Source organism: Poeciliopsis prolifica, unplaced genomic scaffold, assembly GCF_027474105.1.
Source record: "Poeciliopsis prolifica strain line A6 unplaced genomic scaffold, Auburn_PproV2 SCAFFOLD047, whole genome shotgun sequence".
NCBI lineage: Eukaryota > Metazoa > Chordata > Actinopteri > Cyprinodontiformes > Poeciliidae > Poeciliopsis > Poeciliopsis prolifica.
In genome coordinates this window covers 3,879,116-3,904,199 of record NW_026562422.1, presented here as the reverse complement: position 1 = coordinate 3,904,199, position 25,084 = coordinate 3,879,116, and the positions used below count along the sequence as shown (strand labels likewise).

General features: G+C 41.0%; 1 protein-coding gene across 2 annotated transcripts; it reads right to left on the bottom strand.

The window, feature by feature from the left end:
• Nucleotides 1–1,469: 1,469 nt before the first annotated feature.
• paplna (papilin a, proteoglycan-like sulfated glycoprotein) lies at nt 1,470–25,084 on the bottom strand. Of its 2 annotated transcripts, XM_055057213.1 has the most exons (27): nt 24,838–25,084; nt 22,647–22,709; nt 21,552–21,655; nt 19,006–19,066; nt 18,776–18,878; nt 18,504–18,634; nt 16,393–16,516; nt 14,947–15,027; nt 14,424–14,596; nt 14,197–14,320; nt 13,986–14,112; nt 11,820–12,024; nt 11,523–11,699; nt 11,156–11,306; nt 10,252–10,332; nt 9,435–9,633; nt 9,107–9,191; nt 8,886–9,009; nt 7,791–8,199; nt 5,661–5,819; nt 5,456–5,583; nt 4,584–4,638; nt 4,318–4,464; nt 3,599–3,726; nt 3,283–3,391; nt 2,467–2,639; nt 1,470–2,046 (listed from the first exon to the last, which is right to left on the bottom strand). In XM_055057213.1, the coding sequence occupies exons 2-27, from the start codon at nt 22,695–22,697 to the stop codon at nt 1,883–1,885; spliced, it is 3,573 nt and encodes a 1,190-aa protein (XP_054913188.1). In that variant the 5' UTR covers nt 22,698–22,709; nt 24,838–25,084; the 3' UTR covers nt 1,470–1,882. The 2 variants fall into 2 exon arrangements, with proteins under 2 accessions (XP_054913188.1, XP_054913189.1); XM_055057214.1 differs by lacking the exon at nt 10,252–10,332.

Below are 25,084 nucleotides of genomic sequence, written 5' to 3'. Positions count from 1 at the left end.
CTAAACTTTGAGCCAGCGTTTGTTTCCTTATTATTTTTAATCCAGCTTCCAGTGCAAATATTTTGGTTCACATGAAATGAGACAAAACTAAGTTGATGATTCTTTTAACGCTGAGGATTCAGATTGGCCTGTTCTAACAAGGGAAACAGTTTTAAGTGAAGTACTTTTTCTTTGCTATTAAGAAATATTTGACTTAAAAAAAAAGTTCCTATATGTTGCTGAAAAGTCACTTGAATGTTAGTTTTGTTTTATTTCAAGTTTAAAGATATTTGCACTGGAAACTGGACCAAATTACTTGGCAAGGTTGTGTTGTTGTTTTTTTTGCACTACACCTACATTGTTTCAGATCATCATACTCGATGTGAAATGTCTTAACTAGCCTGGCTCTGTGTGGAAATATAAAAGCTCCTGTGAAGTCATGAAGCAACTAATTAGGGACATTTTGAGTCACTTCCATCTGATTTCTGCCAGACATGCAGAATAATATATTATTAATAATATCTTTTGGGAGGATCAGCAACCTTAAAAAAGATTCAAAGGGGAAAAAAATTATTTAAAAAAAAATGAAATAATAAAATAAAAACACCAGATCCGTGTGGAAAAGGTCACAAAAAAACAACAAAAAAAAAATCAGGCCACAAAAAATAAATAAATAAAAGAGAAAAGCTATAAGGAATGAAATGATTTTTCACATCCGAGTGTTGGTTTCCATGGGATTTGTCATGTAAACTACCCAACAACAGATTCCCTGTAATTTACCTCAGACAGTAAATGATTTGTGTTACTTCACAGCATTTAACATGAGTTTAAATGCCCAGAGAACACGCTTAGCTTTGTTCGGCCGTGTTTCTTTAAAACATGTCAGAGACAAACAGAAAACATCTGTTTGACATGTTTTAGCAACAGAAACACGAAACACCTGGGAATGTGGAGCACAAGCTCTCGAACCGCTCGCTTTATCACAGTTTAAATATTGATTCTGTGACTTGGTTTTAAGTTTAAAGATATTTGCACTGGAGACTGGACAAAATTACTTGGCAAGATTGTGTTTTTTTGTTTTGTTTTGTTTTTTTTTTGCACTACACCTACCTCATTTATTGATTTATTGAAAAACCGTGTGTGCAACAACCAATAATAACTGTGATGATCCATCACTTTCTCTGGAAGAGACGCTGGCAGAGAACTCGGCTGAATAAAGCCGAGTTTCCAGAGAAACCCGCATTCTGTCGTTACACAGAACAAAAACTACAAATAGAAATTCTAAAAAAAGAAAAAAAATTTGACACTATTTGCATGGTTGGTTGGTTTCGGGTTTTTCTGACTTTCATTACACACTAATGAAAAAGAAAACATCTTAGACTCTGTACATTTGGACACAATAAAAAACTGAAGCCCAGTATTACCAGTTGAGTTGGGCAGAGTGCCCCCAGGTGGTGAAAACAGGAACATCTACTCAAGCTACACAGAGGTTAGCAAAATAGGTTTATTTACATAAAAATATACAATAAAAACACTACAGACCAATGAGGAATAAAGAATTTGTACACATTTTGATTACAAAAAAAAAGAAACATAATGAAGTGAACAATAAAATTACATTATATTAGGTTATTAGGTTCTCTAAAAAACAGAGAAAGCATAAGTCCAGTGAGTAGATAGCTTATTTTCAGTGCCTCCTCATCTCCACAGATCATATTATGGGATGTTTCATGTTAAAGTTTCATGGTTGCTTGATGCAGAAGGCAATCTGAGCAAAGTGCTGCCTGTAGAAGTCCCCGTTCGTCGGGTCTTTTCTAAAATAAAAATAATTCTGTGCAGTCCGGTCCCCCCCTTTTGATTCCGTTTGGCAAATGCAGAAGTTCAAAGGTGAAAGGTCAGCGTATCAAAAGACATGCCGACCGGTCCTGCCGTTCTTTGGCGCGTGCCTGGCGCAGCTGGCGCAGCAGAAGCTGGAGTAGTACTGATGGTCGCACAGGCGGGCGTAGACGATGAGTTTGCAGTTGGCGAGTTCAGGCTGGTCCACGCAGCCTGGCGGCACGTCAGCACCTGCAGCAGCACATTCGGTGGGATTATTCTATTATCCACAACATCATTAGATTTAAACAGCTTGATTCTAACAAATAGGTTGAAGTCAGAACTTCTCACCGAAAGGCAACAGCCAAATTTTATGGATAAAAAAAAAAATCACAGCAAGAACAGTTTTCATTTAAATATATTATTCTTTTGTTTGTCTTTTGAGAAACTTTCAACTGACGGGCACTTAGTACGAGGTTTAAAACAGATGAAAAGTAAAATACTTTGTTTTTAAATATTTCTGATTTATTCTGACGTACTATAATCATGTATTTGTTTCAAAAATTTACATAATTTTTGTATTTACTCTTTGATTGACAGGGAAATCAGCATCTACTGGAATATAATCTAAATCAGATCACGGAACATATTAATAGAGTCATTAATTCTCACCTTGCGAGTCTTTTATCACCCTGACTTCAGCCGTGGCGCTCACAGAATAAATCCCTGTGTAGGCGTTACAGGTGTAGGTTCCCTCATCAGAGGTCTTCACGTTATTGATGATCAGGCTGCCGTCCGGCGACACCAGGATGCTGCGGCCGTCCGGACGCACCAGCACTCCGTTCCTGTCAACACAAGCGGAGGCTCAATGCCCTTTTACAGTAAATCCTTGGGGAGATGCTGCCAGAGTCCAGGCTTGAATCTGATAGTGAATTTATGGAGATAGCTTAATATTAGGGTGATGGCCATGAGGCATTTCAACCTAATAAACCCAGAGAGACCCTGAGCGACGGCCTGTTTTAACAAACTCAGAGGAAAAGAACAGAGCAAAGGTTCCAACTATCTGTTAGGGAATCTCTTTTCAGTGAATTATCAAGTTCAGCCTGGACGAGTACGACAGAGTTAGAAAAATTTAGTCTAGAGCCTGAAAAATCTGAGAAATGGCCCTTTAATATGATGTAATGCAAAGTTTCAATACCAGCTTTCAAAACCAAAATGGCTGCCTTACACTGTGCAAAGAACAACAGGTAACCTGCAACTTCCACCCATGACATGACGCCCTGGGTAGTGAGCCACACGGTCAAAACTTGCTACTGCTTAGAAATGATCAATAAAAGTCAACTGTCTATAAACCAGTACACATATATAGACTGGTCAACAATTACAAAAAGGGTTCAATTGCAGCAAAACCGTTGATAATTTGCATTTTTTTAAAAATCAGGTCCACTTAGAAATTCAACTTTTCAGCAGAACAACGGCAACTTTTACCTGGACCAGCCGATGTTGACGTTGTCTCCGGACACGACGCAGGGCAGCAGAGCTGCGCTGCCTTCAGACACCTGGATGTTGTTGGGAGCCGTGGTAATCTTCAAGTCGGCTAAAAATAATAATAAATAGGAAAAAAAACAGAACTTTTCAGATCAACTTCACAAACACATGTCCTAAAAAGGTTGAGAATGTTTGGAGTATCAAATGGCATCTCCTGCCTCCTGGTGGTGCGTGTTTAAAATCCAAACTGCACACATTTGGTGCTTGAGTATGATCAGCAAGTCAGAACTGCATGTGAACATGTGAACATTTTTACCCTGCACCCTGAGCTGCAGTTGCCTCTGCTCCAGCTGCTGCTGGCTGGCAGCTGTACATGTGTAAACCCCGGAGTCGTCAGACCTCAGAGGGCCGATCATCAGCGAGCCGTCAGCATGCTTGTTGATCCTGAAACGACACCGATCAGTCAGAAAATCTGTTTGCTGCCAACTTGTTGAAGCTGGTGAGATTAATAAAAAAGAAATTGGGTTCAATTTCTTTTTATTGAAGAAATAAAAAGAAACGTATTTGATCTGTCAAATACGTTTTGATTTTTTTGTGATTTCTGATGCATTTAGATTGTAACCAAGTCTAAAAATGTGGTTGCAAAAATTAAGTATGACCTTCACCGCCTTTACTTTCAGGTTGTAATATATTCTTTTCCTAATGTATCTATGGCAAGATTCTGTATTTTACTTACGAGTTGGTCCAAGTTTCTGAGGTCAGATAATTCACTGTCATGCAACAGATTTCTTTTATATCAACCCCATAATTAGGATGCTGCCATAATTCCCTTTCTTCATCTGCAAGTCGTAATTTTTTTCATAAAAACAAAAATACATTTAGCTTTTAACTCACTATATTTAGAGTGCAATTTTTTTAGAGGCTGCACAAATAGGAAATCGCTTTTAAAGGAACAACTGTGGAGATAATCAGAGAACTTGTAAGAACGCTACAGCTTGCTTAAAAATGACCAGATATCGGATCTATGCTACATGCCTGGGGTCACTGAGGGTTTTTCCATCTTTGGTCCACTGAATACTGACAGACGGCAGAGCTGCAGCCGGGACGATGGTGCAGGGGAGGCTCACGGCTTGACCTGCTCGCATTTCTATTGTCGACGGGCTCGACTGATCGATGCTGAACCTGAGAAACGGTACAGAAAGAGATCTCTTGTCATTCACACGCCAAATGTGAAACTGGAGAGGTATTAGAAGTACAGCAGAACACTGAGGGACACTGATTCTGAGTTCGGATGTTCTCACCTGGGGTTCGGACCGTCCTTAGGCAGCAACGTTGGGAAAGGCTGAGGTGGGGCATCTGTGTAAAACACACATTTTGACGATGAATGAGCACTTGAACAAACTCGCATTTGAATATCGTCACTACAATACATTCAAAGGCCTGGACTTTGACTGGGCAATTCTAAAACCTGTAACGTATAATTGAAATGCTCCACTGCAATTCTGGATTTATATTAAAGGTCGTTTTCAGTAGAATATGAACCTCCACCAAACCTTTCCTAAATGACAAAAACAGGGCTGCCGTGGTGGCGTAGGAGTAAAAGCTCAACCCCCATATGGAGGACTTTGTCCTCGACTTCACCTCATGACCTTTGCCACGTTTTACCCCGTCCCTCACTACCTCCAACCTTCCCAATCATTCACTAATAAAGGCTGGCAGAGCCGATAAAACCTTTACGAAAAAAATAGGAGAATAAAGTCATAATATAAGTAAAAAATAAAGTTACCAGAAAAAGTTGTGAAATTACTAAAAAAAAGTTGTTATAATGAGAGCAAAACTTTGACCTACCCATCTAGTCGGATTTTTTAGTTGCTTGCAGAATAGTTTCAAAGTCTTTTTATTGATACAAATTTGATGATGATGTGTTAAAATATGAAGTATGTCCTGTTTGTAAAACCGATGCCAAAGTAAAAGGTCACAAGGTGCTCAGTATTTCTCACTTGAATTTTAGTTATTATAAAATTGATATTTCATTCACCTAATATTATGACTTTATTCTTGTCATGGCTTTTTCCTGTTTTGTTACAAGGTAATATAGTACTTTGTTCTCATAATTATGTTTTGTTGTTGGCTCTGATACTCTGCCATAGGTTTGTGTCAAATTCTTGAATACCTGAGACAGACAGGTAAATGTAGCGGTGATCTCTCTCCCGTTCTCGAGTGACGAAGCACAAGAACCAGCCAGAGTCTGACGTCGTAAGAGGACCGACTAACAGGGAGCCGTTGGGCTGCTGGTGATGTCTGAGGAGATCAGAAACAAAGCATGACACAGAAGAATGAGACGTAAACGAATCCATTGAATCTGTGCTGGAGCTGACCTATGAGCCGACAGGGGGATCCCATCTCTTCTCCACTCCACGACGACGGTCGACGAAGGCGGGGGGCTGACTCTGCAGGGCAGCACCACCGTCTGGCCGACTAAGGCCTCCACTTTGTCTGGGTCGCTCTTATCAATGCTAACACCTGCCAGGGTCAAACTGAGGGCACATGAGGAGATACGAGGAAGGACGACAGAAAGGACGAGAAGAAATGAAGGAAGCAGAGAGAGGTTTGAGGAGAAGAGAACAAAATTCACTTTATGCTCTACTGTTGGTGGACAAAGCAAGCATAAAGAGAGCCCCCGGCCTGGCTTTTCAGGTGCGTCAGGAAACAAAAAAGGCAAGGGAATGAACATAAAGAAGATGTTCAGAAAGGAGCCATGCAACATGACAATCACCACGACATGAACTGCGGTCCAACAATCTAAGACAACAGATCTGAACACATTAAAACCAACAATTATGACACCCCACATGAACGCAAACACAAAAATCTTTCTGAAACTCCCAAATGCCCCCAAACACGACACCATGACACACACATATGATGACAGTATCACAATTAAAGCTTTATTAGTTTGATTTTTTTTTTTGTCCAAACAAACAGAGCCCAGAGGTGCTAACAAGTGACACGGTGAGTTAGCAGACACAGAGAAACACCAACATTAAATCAGACAAACAGCAAAGAATCAACAAAGACTCGAACACCTGAACAGTCCATTTAGACGTAGAGTCAAAGAAAGTTTTGTCCCGCAATATCTTTCGGGCTACAGCAAGAAATAAGGCGCCGCTGTGTAAGCAGAAAAAAAACCCAGCAGGTAGATTTTAAAGATCAGCTAGAAAGAGCGAGTGCTGATTATATTAGCGTCACAAACACATAAAATGGAAAGTGGTATAAAACAATGTACAAAACAGGATTTGCAGGAGTATATTGTGCATAAAATGGAGGTACAGTTGATTTATATACTGATTTTCTTTATATAAAACAGGAGAGTATCTCTACAATACTGTATCCCTCTGAATATAGATCACAATATTATCTGCAAACAACATAATCTGTGGGAACTCCTGCCTCAGTTCACTGAGTAAGTGGATTTAATACCAGGCAGAAACAGGCCAGTTCATCATTATTCTAACAAAAATATCTGTTGTGTTTCTGAGATGTTTAGATAACTGGAATTAAAGGGATGGTAAGGATTTTTTTTTATATTATGTTCTGTGAAGATGCTATCTAATCAAACAGTAGAAAGATGTCACAAAAAGGGACGAAATCAATAGAAAGATGGAAGACTAACAGCTAACATTTCAGCTTATCTTAGCTATTTAGAATTTAGTTCTTGCTTTTTCCACAACCAACCAATGTCTTGTTTTGCTATCCTAAAGTTTTTAATCCACCTGATAACTTGGGGTAGTTTAGCTGCATAAACATAAAACTCTGAATTAACAAGACTCATTTCAAAGTGTGGGCATTTACTGTTCGCTAAGATAACATCGCATCGTATGGATGTGAAGAATTTTTATTTTGCCTTTGAATGACCAATATCAGTCTGTCTCGCAAGCCGTTAGACTTCCATTGTTCTGTGACTTTCTTTACGTATTTTTAAACAAAATAAAAACAAAAAATCAGTCTATCACTGGCAAAATAACCATTACCATTAATATTTCTACAGTAAAAAAATCCACACCAACCCTTTATCCGTATAAGAAAGAGACATAAGAAAGTGGTAGAATTACCACTTTAATATTTGCCTCAAACGTTGCGTACTATTTTAATTTTTCTTGTGTGTTTGATGTTTACTTCAACAGTGACTTCTGAATTTCACTTAAAATAACTAACATTATCATTAGTACTTTCATATAATTTCGTTTTTCTCTTTATAGTTGGCCTTTATTTGAGATCAAGAATACATTTTAAAGGATATTTAGACCTTCACATGCATAAAACACAAACTTCCTTATTCTAATTCAGAACCACACGTGACTTTGGAAACTTTCTTCCAATCTCCTTGCGTTTACTCCTTGGCTTTATAGCACCAAGTGAATTGGAGCTCCTTCAGCAGCGTCTAGAAGGCTGTCGACCGGCTTTGTGAAGCCAGCGGCGATGGTGGGATCGGAGTGCGGGTTTCTTACCTGGCAGCTGGCCCGGTCATCTGAGCCCGCGCTCCAGTCGAAGGCCGGCGCGTCCTCAGATACACCCGAGCTCTGTGGGCGTGTCTGGCGGCGCTAGTGCCGTGTCTGCCGGAGTCGCTGGGCGACTGGATGTCGGGCGACCCTCTGGGCGCGGTTCTTTGGAGAGTAGAGTCCCTCGCGGGCGTCGAGCGTCCGACGGGCGTGACTGGCTGAGGCCGCGGCTGGCTGGGCGCCGGCACCTGACACGCCCGCTGGCACTCCGCCCGGCTCATGAAGTTGTTGCTGTTGCCGTGGCAACCGCCGTACCAGAAGTGGGCGCACTTGGAGGTGACGACGTCAAAGTGGTACCGTGACACCCAGCTGCTGCAGGAGCCGGCGGCGCGAGGCAGGGAGCAGATGGACCGCTCGACTGCAACAACAAGCCACAAATAACAGAGTTATTAATCAATAACTATCGCAATTGATGCGGTAGATAATGTGTCTGAAATCAATAACTTCACTGAAATTGGATCCAGAATCGCACTACATTCTGGAAAATGTAGGCAGAGGAAACCTCTGACAATCAGCTGAGCAATTTGGTAACTCAGCCTTGTTTGGTTTCCTAGAAACAACATGTTGAGTAACTTTTGCAGCAGCAATTTCAGGTTTTACCTCATAATTGTTTAAAAATAATTAACTGTGGTGAAAACTGTGGAAAAACAAGAAAGGACACGCCACCATCTTGGCAGTATTTCAAAGTACTGCAGTTCTAAGGCGGAGCTAGGTCCACCCGGGCGTTTTGTACAGATTAACGGTTACCTCGGGAGAAAGAAAGAATCAAGGAAATGTTACTTAATGCTTCCCCTTTAAGAAAACAGGGGCCTTCATAGAACATCTATAATTATTATGATTCTAAGTCACAAATTTATTCTAATTTACTGACTTGTCACTTGGTTGCACTGCCTTTTATTTAGTGGTATCCGAGTAAGGGGGCCTAAATACAATTATGGATTTTTATTTGTAGGACCATGTGTTGATTCATGCATGACTTGCTGTTCGTCTATCAGACAATTTCTATTAAATACATTCTACGAGAACAACTCTTTATCTTCTTACTGTGGTTGGGTGGGTTGGGGCAGCCCTCGCCGTTAGGGCCCCCTGCTGGTGTCTTGCGATCATAGCAGCACCCGTAAGTGGTGGTGCGGCACTCTACGGCGTTCTCAGTTGGAAGAGAAGCGACCTGAGGATACGAGATAATTGTTATCATTTTTATAAATGTGTTTTAAGAACAAACAGTGGGTTTTTTTAAGCTAACAAGTAAAACGGTTTTTGATTACTGTAGGCGCAGGGGCCACATTCTCTAAGCAGCCCTCTCTGTTGGGGCCCTGAGCAGCTCTCACACCATCCTGGCAGCAGCCATAACTGAAACATAAAACAGGAAACAAGCACAAACAATTGAGCAAGAAGCACTGAATGTCCATATCAAAAATAAAGAAAAATGTGCAGAAAAACAGATTTGTACCAATTGTGGTATATGGGGGATTTTGTTTTTGCCATGCATTGTGTGGTTAGTGTGGTAACGGAGTCATAAAAGTAACACCCACAGAACGAGTCTAAAAACGGACTCCGTCGACGTTGTGACCACGGTGGGTTGAGGGCGCATACCTTGTCTGGTCGCAGGACGACGGGGCAGGAGTGGGAGCTGCAGTCTGCGGGCAGCCCAGGCCCTGGGGGCCCCTGGCTGAGGTCCGTCCGTCTGGGCAGCACCCGTAGTTGGACTGGCTGCAGTGGAGGACCGGGGAGAAGTCGTGAGGGTCCCGCACCGTGTTCCTCTGGGTGGGGTCTCTGGTCTCTGGCCTGCGGGCTGAGACCAGACCAGAGAATGTCTTCGATGTAAAAGCAAACAAGACGCCACACAGTTCACCGTGTTTACACCCTCTAATGGCTCACACAGTACTTGATGAGATCCGACAATGCTTGTGACAACCCAGCAATCAGTTCCAGTGATCAGAAACAACGTGAAAGGCACAAACAAAAACAAACACTTCAAATTCCCCGAGCGCTGGGGCAGCGCATGGCATCGCGGAAAACATTCCAGAACCACTATGGTTGGAACGGCACAGTTCACCGCTTCTGAAATATTTTAATCAGGCCAACAACGCTCACTGAGTCCCGAAAACATGCCAATCAGGCCTGGATAATTAGAGCCGGGGGGAGGACGGGTGGATGAGGGACGTCAAAAGCATGAGGAAAGTTGGGGACAGTTGCCATAGCAGCACAAAGGGATTAGATGAAGAGGCAGTGGGGCTGAAATTTAAAACATCCCACATTTGTCCATCACTCTAAATCAAGATGGAAAATGTTGACTTTAAAGGTAGAAACCAATTTTTTTATTTTTATTTTTTACAGTTTTCTGTTTGGTTCAAAAAGTTTATTCATGAGAGCACAACGGAAAATCTTAGAAAAAAAAAAGAATCGTCACCGGTTGAAAAATCTGGCACGTATGGCTGGAAGCTACTCTGAGCGCTGTCGTGTCCTTGCGGGTTCTGGATGCTGGGGACGACTGAAAACAACAAGAAAAAAAACAATTCAGGGGAATTGAGGTGTGGCCATTTTTTTATTAGAAAACACAACCTTTAGTCACCCTGAGAGAGCAACGATTATGCAAACTGAAATGATTTTATGAGTAGGGCGAGTATCAACATAAAAAGCCCCAACATTGACACTTAGATTCAGACATATCTTAGTGATTTATCATCACCAACATGTCTGTTATGCCTGGTTTACGTCTAGTAAATGATGACGATTGGTCATAGGAGAACTGGTCATAATGAGGCCCACTGGCTCACTGTGATTTGGCAACGCCCAAAGTGAGTTGCTGCATCACTCTTGGCAAATTCGCAGTGACCAAAACAGCACCATGTCCATATAAACATCAGCTCTCCTCATGAAGTATTGCCCACAGCTGGGAAGCAGCGCACATGTCCCCAGATTGCTCATCCACCTGGATCGGCGGAGTTGTTCTAACACGAATTAATTTGTATGTTTTATAGACTGGAGTTTAAAAAGCAGTTAGACCAAAGCGCTGACATCATGTTTAGACAGGAAAGAAACACATGTTTTCCTATTACAAAGCTGACTAATGGTTCCAACCATTAGTCACGGCAAACGAGTGTAAGCCGTGCCTTACACTCGAACGCGTGCCCATTAAAGTACTGCGCTTCCAGAAAAAAACTGAGATTATGAAAATACTACTGTGCATTCACCTTGGAACAGGAAGTAAAATGGATATTAACAACATAATGCAACATGCTAATGACCGCATGTGACAGAATTTGAGGTGTTTTGGTGTAAAAGTCCAATCTGGACGTTTTGGAGGCGCTTACCCTGTGGACTGAAGCATGGCTGGGTGTTGCAGCGCTCCATTGTGGAGGGTTTGGGGTGAGCGTCGCATTGGTCCACATGATAGAGGTTCCGCTCCTGATCCGAGCAGATCACCTGGCGCTCTCGTGAGCCAGAACCACAGCTTCTGGAGCACTGCAGGAAGACAAACGCAGATTGTAATTAGCAAAAAGTATTCTAAACCTTTGATTGTGAAAAAAGTTTTTTGACATTGGAATCTTTCCATTAAGCAAATTCATTTTTGAAAAACCAAACTGCGCGATTTGGCATTTCATTTGGCATTTGATAACTTTACAAGACAGTTAAATTTCAGACGACCAATATCTATGAGAATGTGTGCATCCGACTCACCAGCCCCCATGCTCCCACATGCCAATGGATCTGTTTGGGACAAGCAGGCATCTCACACGACTGGACGGAAGGCGGCCGGAGCAAAGTCCTGCAGGACGCTTCTTCTAACATGGTGCCACCTGATCCCACACAGGTGACCTCCCTGGTCTGTTCGCCTGACCCACAGCTCACTGAGCACTGCAAAGCAACACATCAATCATCTATATTTAAAAAATATATATATTGCGGACAAAAGAACTTATTTAAAAATGTTCATTTCTAAAGGTCTGTCCTGCTGTTTGCTCCCCCTTTACTCACCGAGCTCCATCCGGTCACGCGGTACTCTGCGCATTTGTGCATGTTGCAGGTCCGCAGAGAGGGAGGTGCGTCGGCGTAGGCGGCACAAACGGAGTCCTCCACTACCTGGGGGCCGGACGCGTCGTGCAGTATGCAGTGCACGGAGCGCAGCTGAGAGCCCCCACCGCAGGTCACAGAGCAGGCGTTCCACTCCCCAGTTCTCCAGCTGGGAAAGCCGTCGTAAACATGGACAAGTTAGCCTCAGTCACTCCTCATGTGTAGCTACTAAAACACTGGAGATCTACTGCTAAAAGAGATTTAACTAAAGCTATTGCAGAAATACGAGATTGATTATAAAATGCACTTTCTCATGCAAAACTGATCTATAATCTATCTATCTATAAGCAGTGCGTATTCAAGCATGATATAAGCACTAAGAGCCTCCTCCTAGATCTGATTGGCCGTTTCTGACCTCGACGGTGCATTTCTGCAGATGGCAGTAGGGCCACAGGGAGGACGCAGAGGAAATCGATTTTTTTTCCCCATGTTCAACTGTCAGGAAATAGTGACTGCTTTAACAAATCTGCATCAATGTTTAGCTAATGTTTAGCTTTAACTCCAAACATCAACCTCCAGGGCTGTCACAATAATCAATAAGTTAATTAATTGAATAATAAATTAAACCAAACTCAATTATTTCCATTGGCAAGATTTATTGTTTATCTTTTTTTTCTGTCTTTCTACTAATAACTGAATGATAAGAGTCTTCAGTTTGGTGCGTTCGTGTCAACTAGCCCTTTATTGTAGGACACGTTTGTTTACAAAGACTTAAAAACCCACTTTATTTATTTTGGATATTTAAACGTCTTCCAGTTGTACTATCAAATGTTAAAGTTTACTTATCTTTTAGAATGTGTTTTTGCATTATTATTTTTGCCATTACCTTTATATTGCTTAAAAACAATCTCTAAATAACAGTATTATTGTTTTATCGCAATAACGTCTGGAACAATTTATCGTCCAGCAAAAGGTGTTGTTACATAATAAAGGTCTATCAGCCACTTTGACCAATGTTTGGGTTAAATACCTAACCCGGTATGACGCGTTAACTCAACTCAGGGTTGGATTAATTAGCAAACTGACAAAAATTGCTCTATTCTACGTAGACAGACAAAACAGCAACACTTTAAGACAAACTATGAGCTAAGAACAATTCACAATACATTGCTACGTTAATGGACAAGGACAAAAAGCTGCGTGATTTATTGTAGCAATCAGTCCAGCTCTGAAATCAGTTGTGGAGGCTGCAGGCCGGGGGGGTAACAAGGTCAGAGGTGTCAGATCTCCATTGTATGTTCCTCAAGAGGCAAAGTAAGCAGATCCAAAGGGAAAGAGGATCTCTGAGCAGGACAGATGCTACTTTGTAACTTTGTTCTTACTCTACATGCAGGAATAGGCTTTTGCACTACATGCAAACAGGAGCGAAGAGAGAGATAGTGTGATTCTGAATGGATAGTTGAGAGATTTATGAATCTGCTTTGGCTGATTCAGCACATTTTGTAGAGCTGAAGCCAAATATTAACCAGGGTATCTCAAATTTACAAAGAAAATGTAGACTAACTAATAAGACTGCCAAAAAGGAGATGTTTCATCTAGAGGAGGGCAATATGGGCTATGATGTTTTATCACAATATTTTGTGACGATAAGAAATATGATACTGATTAATTGGTGTTTATGCTTTTATTTGACAAGCAGTGGAGATAATAGTAAAACTATCAATACAGACAGAACAGTTTTGTGGAGCTTCAGGCTTCATTAATTGGAGTTTATCATGACAACCAGAAATCAAAACTATCATCATGATAAGAAATTTACCACAATAAATGATGATACAATGCGATAATTGCCCAGCTCTAGTTTCATCTCCCTCTTGGGTTTGCAGTCACTTTGAACGTTGCTACAACTACCGACCCTGAGTTACCTGAGCACCCTGGGTCTGATGGAGGATCTCCACAACTGTGGTGGATACAGGTATGCCATCCTTTCAGACAGCCGTAGTAATAATAATAGTGACAAAGTAAAAACAGTCAAAAAGCTGTCTTGGAAATTAGTAGTTGAAATCTGGATGACAATTCATCTGGGATCCGCTGCCAGAAATGTGCCTGGCATATTTTCAGTCCACTAACCTTTGGGTCTGTGGGCACGGATGGGGGTTGCAGGTGCGGTTTGACTGAGGCCTTGGCAGAGAAGCGCATAGATAGTCGGGATAGGCTTCGTTGTCGATCGAGCAGAATACCAAGCGGGACTGATAGCCTGATGGAGAACCAAAGGGATGAATTGTTTCCTTTCAGAGTATTTGAGCTCGGGAATCGATCTAAGTTGTGTGTCCTGTCTGACCTGATCCACACTCTTTGCTGCAAGGAGACCATGATCCAAAGCTCCAGTAGTAGCCCTGCCTGGAACGGCCATTTGGAAGGTAATACTCGTACTCGATGCCAAGGTTAGGCTCCTGGCTGATCAGCTGAGAAGGTCGAGTAGCACATAAATAAGGATCAAACAACCAATCACTAAAGACTATTGGTGGCGACAAAATTCCTGGAAGAGAAAAAAAAAAAAGAAATCACCTCAACAACTAGTGGTTCAGTGGTAGGGCCGCGGCCGATGATGGTTTCAGGTACGTTTTCGCCCTCAGCGCCTCTTTGGTAATAGAGCATGGTCCCGGCAATGGGTGTCGCCCTGGAAAACTCAATTACCCAGTGGCCATTGAGGTAGTACTCGCCACGCAGGTTCTTGATGGCTGATCATGCAGAGCAAGAAAGGTTTGAGTTAGAAAAGATTAATCAAATTAATCATGACTAATCAATTTTTGAAATAATTGTCAACTGATTTAGTAATCGATTAATGTATTTCTAATATTAAGTAAAAAAAGGCTAAAGGGGTTCCATTTTTAAAATATGTAGAATGAGTCTTTTGTTTCATTTGATTAATCAACAAATTGTCAGAAAAATCAATAGATTTATCAGTTACTAAAATAATTGTTATTTTGCAGGACTTGTTTGAATTAATTTCCGGATGGCATCAAACGGTTTGAAGTATTTCCTATGACTGCCTTTTCTCTTGTTTTCCAAAAAGTCAGCTCGGACTGACCCAGGTAGTTCCGCGTGGCCGTCGTCTCTCTGACGCTGATGGTTGTGGCTCCGACGGGGATGATGAACATCTGGTTGTAACCTGGGACGAGAAACACAAGCTGAGGACTCAGACGCAAACACGTTGAAGAGAATTCACCATGAAGATGTTTTCAGAGACAAATTCACTTTTTCCTCTCATTCCAGTCGGCACAGGTCTGAAATAACTCACTGAATTAATCGCGATTAATCGATTACGGAAATAACTGCCGACTAACTTAGGAATCAGTTTTAACGGGAGAGAACAAACTCCCAAAAAGACAATTTGATGAAAGAACAACACAGTCTGAGAAGTTATTGAGACAAAAATGTACAACAAATACATCTGGTTGACTGAGTTTACAGAACTGTGGGGAGGAAACAGAGTAATCTGAGTTATTTGACCTTCAGCTTATTCATCCCTAACCTCTTCCTCACTTTATTCTTCTGTCCTCACTCTTTGGCCATGGCCTCACATTAACCCCAAATAAAACATAACAAAAGGACGTTTAGATTTGGATTCCATCTATAACACACACAAACAGTTGCTTCAGCTACTGCCTCCTAAACAAGCAGGGTTCACAGACTAGGCTTTAGCTTAAGTACTTATCATGACATAAATAGAAAACAATATCCAATTGAAATAGACTGTAATTTTTTGTCTGCCTTCAACCTCACTTGCGTTTGCATTGCATTTTTCTTTTCTGTGTCATACAGACAGGGCTAAATTTAATAGCAACCTGGCTCTGGGTGACTGGACTGTGAGTCCACTAAACTGTACTTACTTACGCATGCAAATCTACAAAAACAGTATTTAGGCTCTGCATGAGCCCTTCAGGGTGAACGAACGCGCGCTGGCCTTCCACCCAAGGGAACTCTCAAGGCACAGAGGAACCAGATGTACCTCGGCATGACAGCTGCCCGAAACAAACAAGCAAGCAAGCGCCCCGCACCTTTAAACAAACACAGCAGGAGAGGCAGCAGCTAGTCATCAGCTGGTCTCACTTCAATTAATGCGGAAGTGAGGTATTTCTTTCAAGTAGGAGACCCAAACACCAGGTGGAAATATTTGTCGACAGGGCAGCTTTTCGCCGTACAAGTTCATCCATCCATCCATTTTCTGTTGACACTTGCCCCTAGTGGGAGGTGCTGGTGCCTATCTCCAGCTAACGTTCCGGGCGACAGGCGGGGTACACCCAAGTCAACAAGTCTTTTTTTTTTTAGGCATGGGGGCAAATAGGCAGAAAGTTTGAGTTAGTTATATGTTTTACATGGAGAAGAAGGTCTGGCAAATCAGGACAAGCTACAATTAGGTGATAACACAATCAGATTGGCTTTTGAGCAACAAAGACCCCCAAATTTAGATTTTCACAAAATTTTTGATGCACGAAGCAAATTAGTGCTCGCATAAGAAATCCCAACATCGTACCAGCCGGCAGGTCGCGAGCGGTGAAGGTGTTCTTGACAAGGTGGCAGGACTGGCCGCTGCCCCCACACTGCAGGCAGGGGTCTTCCTGCAGGGAAGACTCCAGCATGTTGTCACAGCCCAGGCGCTGAAAAACGGAAAAAAAACACCAACTTAATTAATTAACACCAACTTAATGGACGTCGTAACCTTAGCCTGATTCAACTTTGCCCAAAGTTACCAAAGATTAGGTAACCGAGTGGCCGAAAAATGGATTCCGACAACTTGACCCACATCTTTGAACATGCAGCATGTGTCCAAACACTACTGAGGACGGCCGGTCACATGCGTTCCTGGGCTTTAATGAGGCGTAAAATGACAGACATTCATTAGCAGTTTGGGGTTTTTTTCTCCTTCACAGTTTTAGTTGCATGCCCAGTGCACACATTGGCCCCAGTGGGTCCCCTGTGGTCTCCATTCAAACGTTTTTATGAATGGGTCCATTACATCGAGTGAAGCCCGTGACTTCATTTGTTAATCTATGCCTCTAAATTTAAATTTCAATGAAATTTTATTTCATTTTATCACTTTTCATGAATTTACATTTTGCAGTAATAGTAAATGTCTGAGTTAATGTGAATGTTAATTTAATTGTAATTTGTATTTTGCACTGCGAACTGAAGAAAAACAATTAGCCAAAAAAGCCATCCCCAGAAATCAGAAATTATACTTTCTGTATTTCCTTGATTCACATAGGGGGCGCTGTTACGGATTAGGTTACGAAAATAAGGCGCAAATATGGGGAAGAAACTCTTGATCCTTCGACAAGCCAAATACCTCAAAAATGTCCCCGAATCCATGAACTAAGTGAGTGTAACTGAACCAATTATGAGAAGGATGGTGACTCTGAAATTGTGACTAATTCACTGAAAGCATCACGGAGGAGCAACTGTGACGCTATTAGACAGTTTGATGTTTGTTTGATTTTTTTGTCAAATCTCTAAACCCCAGCAGGATTTTATATTTTATATAGTGAATTATTTCATAATTATTATTTAAGAATTATACAGTTACCCTTTTTTTTGTTTTTTTGTTAGCAAGATAAAAACTATAGAGAGTAATGGGGGTTTTTAAGCGTGAAACTTGAGCTTCCTGCATAGTTTGGAGAAGGCAGCACTTCACTGTTATTGGCTAAAATGCCCCTCTGGCTGAAGACATTAATCACAAGTGAGCTATAGACGTGAACATGACCTCTGCTGAGAGAAAAATGTGGCTCTCATCAGATGGGCTTTGCTTCTTAGAAACAAACAAACAAAAACAAGAAAGAGAGCAAAATTCTGATTTAGAAGGAAAATGATGAGAGATTTTCATTTGGCTTTACAAGTTTAAATCTGAAAGTTTAATATCTTGTGTTTCCCCACCAGTGGCAGCAGAATACTTGGTAAAGTTTTGTTTTTGTAGTGTTTAATTGATCAAAAGTATGCATCTCTTAGAATATTTTCACATTTTGTCTCATTAAACTCCAATCTTTAATGTATTTATGGAGCTTATGTGATACATGGAGGATTAGCAACCTTTTATTTTTTCTCCGCTGCAAAACAAAAAAGGTAGAATAAATTAATGTGTACTAAATGAAATGTTTTATTTTGAAAGATAAAGAAATTAAACTGAAATACATTTCCATTTTTATATTTAAAAACAAAAAAAAAGTTTAAAGCCCAAAAAAATTAATTACTTCTAAAATCCCTTTACCGTTTTGTTTCAGATATTTTGCTTTAACCTGCCATACAATTAATATAGAAATAATTTTTTCATGTGGGCTGGCATTTAGTTTGTATTATTCAATATATATATGTATTTTATCAAGCTGGTTTTGTGCTCTTGGGGTCCCTCTGGTGGTGTGGGGGTCCTAAGAAGCTGCTTAACTTGTGGATGCTTTGGGCCAGCTGTGGATATCCATTTGTAATTTCTGAAATTGAAAGGTGTTTGTATAATTTTGAATAGCTCTCAGTTGATTAAAATGTTCGCAGAAGTTTTGTAGCAATGTTTTTTTAGATAACGTTTAACATTGGGAAGAAAAGATTCCCGTCTTCCTCTTTGATTTGCTCATCTGTTTGATCTGTACAGGAAGTTACCTTGCAGACTCCGCCCACACAAATATCCCTCCGTCCCGGGTGGCATGGAGTACCGTCAGCGACGGAGCTGCGGTGGCGGTAGTAAAAGTTTTCCCCTCTCGGCATGCAGTTCAGCTCGCAGGGGTTCTCCGCTGTTACAAAAAGAAAAAGAACAGAAGGAAGGAAGAAATAGAGAACTTAGTTTCACATCACAACTGAGAAATTCGGTCCAGCATCATCTAACATTTGTCGTTTTCATTTCAATATAATGTCCCAAATAGAGTAACTCTAACCTCCGTAATATGGGAGCCACTTGTAGCGTTTTCCCTGGAAGTCAGTCCCATCAAACTGGGAACACTGCTCTTCCCGAAAGTCCCTGGATCCCTCTGGACAATCCTGATTGGAATAACGAAGGGGAACAGAGAGGCTGAAGGTTAATTATCCAGAAATAATTTCTGCTTCAAATAACATTATATCGATATTAAATTTTTTATCAGTCCTCCTGTCAGTTTTCTTTGGTCACCTGGATGTTGCAGATGCGATAAGACTTGTCTGGTCCCACACAGTTGTGTCCACCATCTGTCCTGTGAGAATAGGAAGTGAAAAAAAAGAAAGACCATCGGATACTTTGAAAATGGTTTGCTTAATAATAAGGAGGCACCGGTTTGCTTTTTTCACTTCTGATACTGATGCAGATATCTGAGGCCTCGTATCGGCCGATACGATACAATACAGAAAAATAGCGCTGAATTGACTTAAAACTTTTTTTTTAAACACACTGAATTGTAAATTTATTTATGACTCTGCACCAGTACCATGTGTTTTGGGTTTTTTTTAAACATAGCAAGTCATTCACACTGACCGATATTATGCACAGTGCCTTGGAAAAACATTCATATCAAAAATAAAAGCTTTTTGTTTTTTTCTTTCAAAGAAGGACTTTATCATCCCAGAAAAAAATTCTAATTCAAAACTTGTAAGATCAGAACAACAAAATGTTTGTTCTGTTTTAATCTGTGGAGTGAAACTATGGAAGAGTTTGACTGTGGAATTAAAAATTGTCCAAACAAACAATTTAAACGACACTAATTACTCAAAATTATCTTGATATATTTCACTACTGATATTATATCATTATTAGCATCAACGTTAACATTATTATTTTTATTAATGCCACTGGAGTACACTATTTGTAAGCCACAATGTTCAATAAATATTGAAATAGAAAAAATGTTTCTCTATATCACACACATACCGCAATGTGTGATCACTGAGCTTTAGAGGGAAGTTACAAATCCCCAAACCACTGGTTTGGGGATTTGTGGTCCCAAAACTAAAACTGAGTTTCTGAGGTTGTTTTACAGACATTTTTAAAAATCAGATGCGACAGGGGGTTGAAAGTTCAAATCTTAAGAGACAAAACAAAACAAAGGCGATCTTTGAATCAGCCAAGGAACGTAAAGTTCAGAGGTTCTCACAAGATAACTACCAACTTAATACAAGTCCATTTTTCTGTCTTAGCTTGGCAAATTTTGGTAGCACTCTCTTATTTATCACTGCAAGGCAAATGGGTTAATGACCAGCTGCAGAAGCCATATAAAAGCAGAGTTCAAGCAGTCTGAAAGTGCAGAAATAGCTACTTTCAGCTCTAAATATCATCTGCAAGGCCTCCATTCCCGCTGCGCAGTGAGCGCATGATTAGGCCACCTATCCTTTTTTTTTAAAGTTCCTGCCCTCAGGCTGGCATGAACAAGGCACGCTCCTGTCAGCAGGCCAGATCTAAGACTACGACACGTCGAAACAACCATACCGAACAGCCTTTCACTGAAGAATGCAAAATCCGACTCGCGCGGCTCAAAACGGGACCTTTCACTTAGACATGATAGACGACTGAAATTGTGGAGGAAAAGTTTTGTTTTCACAGACGAGCCTGAAATGAACGTATGGCAAAACGGGAGCTGTTATAGAGCACATAATGAGTCAACGTACCAAATCACTGTTTTTAAAGGAGTGATTCAGGCCAACATGCCAGACAAGATATGGCAAAGTCCATTTGGGATGCGAGCAGATGGGCAGGGCACCTTGTTTTGTGTGATCACTGAGTTATAGAGGGGAGTCACTCACTTAACAGACGGTCTGACTCACTGACTGGCTGCACGGACATGTTGGGAAGCAGTGAAATTGTTGGTTTTATCAAAAAATTCCCACACAAACGGATTGCTCAATTGCTGAGACGCATCAACGCTCTTGATATCTCGTCGGCGGGGCCCAAAGCGGCGGCAGGCCAACACTACGTACAATGTGATTCGGATTGATTTATGTTTGAAAAAATTTGCATGAATAACATCTGAGCAGTGCGACGTGAGTCTGCGCTCCACCCGCTCAGTCAACGCTTTGGGGAACCAGAGTTGAGTGCTTCGACAATTACATCTAAAAGTCGACATTTTTCTCCATTATTCTCTGCAAAACAGATCAGATTGGATGGAGAGAGCGTCAGCAAACATTTATCTCCAAGCCGTTACACGGTTTCTCAGAAGGGTCTAGTTCTGAACTTTGACTGGGTCTTTCTAACAGAGACATACTGTGGTGTTTGTCGTTTTGTAGGGTGAATTACTGAGAAGAAGCACATTCTTGATCTTATGAATACCGACGTCTTTAGGGATTAGATGAGGCAGGGTGCCAGCAATAACAAGCTGTGAAAACGACACTCTGGCAACAACACCCATCATGAATTAATACACCAAACATATACAGATGCAGTGAGAATGAGGAGAAGCAGTTTGACAAACAAACGAAAACAAGACCTAAAATTATCAAAATGATACCTTAAAGGCCAAAAACGACCCATTCAGGAGAAAACTTGTGCAAGTCAAAAGTGCATATTGACGCCAAACTGATCCTTCTCAGGAGCCAACGCCCAACTCAGGACAAGCATCTCTGCTGAGTTCATGCATCACTCTCTTCCCATCAGAATACTGACTGAGGATGGCCTTAGTACTGTGGGCATCTCAATAGAGCTAAACTGCAATGTGGGACTTCAGAAACAAGATTAAAAAAAAGAGGCCCTACCTCTGGGTGATGCAGGTTCTTGTTCTCATGGTAACACCGCCGCCGCAGCTACGACTGCACTCACCATAAGGACCCCAGGAGTCCCAGTAATCCACATTGGGCAGCTGGATGCATTCAGAAACAAGGATTTATTACAACTAATTCTAGATGAAAACATTTCTGCAGCTTATTTTTTATTTATTTATTTATTTTGCATTAATTACATAACAGATTTTTGGTTTACTAAAATTCAACAGAAAAGATCTTGAATAAAATCCTATTTATTCTTGAAAATGCATTTATTGCTATTGTACTCTTTGGTCGATTCAGTGCCGTACAGAATAAATCATACAGTAGCTATCAAAGCTGTCAACCATAAACTTTATTGTGTTTTTATGGAGATTTTAGGTGAGAAACCAACAAAACGCATTGCATAGCAGAGAAACAGAAGAAAAACAAGCCACATGATCACATATTAATCCCACACCATTTTTATTTATTAAAATCACAAAATGACATTGATTCTTTTCCTTCCACCTGGCAGCTGTGGCTTTGCATTGATTGTAAATCAATCGCATGACAAATTAAAATGAGCTTGATCATTTCCATTCTGACGACTAATACTTTTTAAAGGTTTAGTTTTGTTCACAGACTTCATAAGAAATTTTATTTAATGTTTTCTGCTGTAAGTGGTTTTTTTTCCATTTCCTTTTCATGAAATGTTTTTTGATTGTTGTGTTTTATTTTGGATAATGTGTAAAATGTCTTCCTTTTCCGCTGTCAAGTGTTCTTTACAAAATTAAAGTTTACTAGTTTTTTGAGAAAGCAAACCTACGTTATGCTGCCATTGTATTACAGAGGGTCTCGAAACAACAATATTATAATTTATCGGGATAATTTCTGGAACAATTTATTGTGACAGGCCTGGCTGGTTCATCAACATGAAATATTAAAAACATACACTGGGACAAAATGTGTCAAAATTAGGAATACCACACTAGAAGATTTCTAAATGTAACCAGTGAAAGAGGGAGTTTTGGTTTTGGACACGTTGCTACTTTGGATCCAAACCTCCTCTGTCTTACTGAGCCTTTATTTACAACAGAACCACTTTACCATGAATCCTGGAGCCAGAAGCAGCTGCAGGATTATCAGAGGAAGTAGCATCTTCGCTGAACCCTGTCAAAAAAAAAAAAAAAGAAAAAAAAAACACACAAAGGATTTAAAGTTACTTAGTCTGTCATGTCCGCCAGAGCAACTAAAGCATCCCAGACATTGACGTAATACATGAGTCTCTGTCCAACTCCTTCAAAATGAAACCAGAGAGAAGAGACTGCATGAGGTCCTTGAAACAGCTTTGGTTGCCCTGCAGCGTTTCCCAAACCCTTTCCAACTGTGTAAATCAGCATGTTCAGCGGCGCTATCGCAGCTTTGATCACCGAACTGGATGAGAAGCTGCACTTTTGGCGAGTGGACATCTAAATCTAATCAACTCTACGGTTGCTACGCCATATTTATCCTTCCCTTTAGGATTTGCAAAAGAAATTTAAGAAATCTTGAACGTTGCGTCTGTTTTGCATCCGGAGAGGTTTGAAAACAATCTGATAAGAACTAAATAAGAGGATTTCAAAAACACATGGCGGTGAAATGAATCAATTCGGGTCAAAATATTTGGAACTGGTCACTTTTAAAGAAGGGTGACGAAGCTGCAAATGTCTTTTATTTTGGTTACAATTAGTCATTTTAGCTTTTGTTTAGTTTTTAGTCCACAGTGTCCTACATCCAGGTGAAACATTAAATCAGACATGAATGCATAGAAAGATTCATTAAATGAAAATAAAAATAAATACTTTATCAAGTCTGGAGGGAAACCAAATGTTGTAACTCATATTATCCATGGTTTTTCAAAGAGATAATGAAGAGGTTGATGACTGTGAGCAGGAAGGAGCTCCTGTAGCAGTCTGTACTACAGCGGTGTGAAACCACGCCTCTGACTGAAGACACTTTGTTCTCCATCTGATTGATTATGTACAGAGTAATCAGCAGAACAAAACCTGGCTTCTAAGTCCCCTACTCTATCACTGCCGCGCCAAAAGACGATGATGGCAGAAGAAATTGAAATCAAGTATCACTGGTAGTATTTTATCTCCTGTCACTCATTTTTTGTCTTGTTTTTGGAGTTTTGGTGATTCCGTGTGGGTTTCACTTTTGCCATCTTCATCAGCAAAATTGAATTTAGCCAACATGGACTTTGTTCCACCGTTTCTATTAAGAGCTCATTAAAGCAGTCCACATGTTGAACTGAGACACTTTTAACAAAGCCGCATCTACACTCTCGTTCATTGTTTCTCACACTATTGCTTAGCGGATTAAATGACTTAAACTTATTTTTCTTCGTTGCAACAGGAAGGACTGTTTGCTTATCTGTGGCTGAACAGAGTTTACTGCCTCTCCTGAGATGAGGAATGAGGATCAGCTGGGGCTGCTGAACCCCACTTGACCACCAAACGCCCCCATCGACCTTTTTGTGAAGGATGGCTGATCCTGAGTGTTTGCCCATGATCAAAACCAAAGTGAAAATTTATAGGGCCATTACACCCTCAACTCTCTCCACTGGTTGGACCACTGCTCCAGTGCCCCTCTCCACAAGAAAAAGTGAAATCAGTCAATGTGTGGCCATTTGCTTCAAAGAAAGACTTCAACAACAAACGAACATGACGAAACCGGGCCAGAGTGGGTCCGAACACATCCGGATCCACACTGTGACACGGTGAGGAAGGTCACACAAAACAATCAGCTCCTTAAATTTGCAGGAAGCCTGGAGACCAGGAGGAAAGTTACATCAGTTTGACTGAAGATCCTGAACAAAAAAAAATCCCTTGGAGGCACTGATCGGCTAGACTGATGAATCACTGAAACTTCTTGTAAGGTTCATGTGTCATCAATGCACCAGGTCACAGAGCCCTCAGGTCACTACCTGCTCGCTTTTATCAAACTAAATTACCTATTATCCTGCTCTAAGTCAGCAGGACAAGCAGAGTCTTGCACCAGCTGAGAAGTCTGAAGCTAGCCAGAACTTAATAAGGAGTCTTTATTAATAGATTTGCTGGGTACTTATTATTATTATTATTATTATTATTATTATGCTACATATTTACATCCTTTAAACCCCTGAACTGACATGATGTCATTAACTTATGAGTTTACTGGGGGGGGGGGGGTTACTTCGTCAACATCAACAACAACAACAAATGCTAATTAAAGATGTGTTGAAAGATTTTGGATTGTAAAAATAATATCCACTCACCCTGTTCAGTGTTATTTATTTCTAAAGGAAGATGTCTTGTCGCGTGGACGCGGCTCAGCTGACAGCAGGGGGGAGCTGGCTCGAGGCGTCCGAGGGAAGAAAAAAAAAAAAGAAAAGAAGAGAGAGAGTCGCGGTGTCCTGGGATATGTCTGCCCGGAAGCTGCTCGCCTCTTTCCTCCTCCGTGTCCCGGCGGGAGGCCAGCAGGTAAAGCGGAGAAAGTGGCGCTGCTTGAAACTCCTTGCGGGG

Bases quoted from the DNA above. Each gene is read 5' to 3' on its own strand.
- paplna (XM_055057213.1), bottom strand. From the start codon at position 22,697: ATGCTACTTCCTCTGATAATCCTGCAGCTGCTTCTGGCTCCAGGATTC. The intron at 14,321-14,423 runs GTGATTTCTTTT...CGACCTTCTCAG, and splicing joins CTGAACCACTAGTTGTTGAG to CTGATCAGCCAGGAGCCTAA. The intron at 9,634-10,251 runs GTGACGATTCTT...GTCTGGTCTCAG, and splicing joins CGTGCCAGATTTTTCAACCG to CCCGCAGGCCAGAGACCAGA.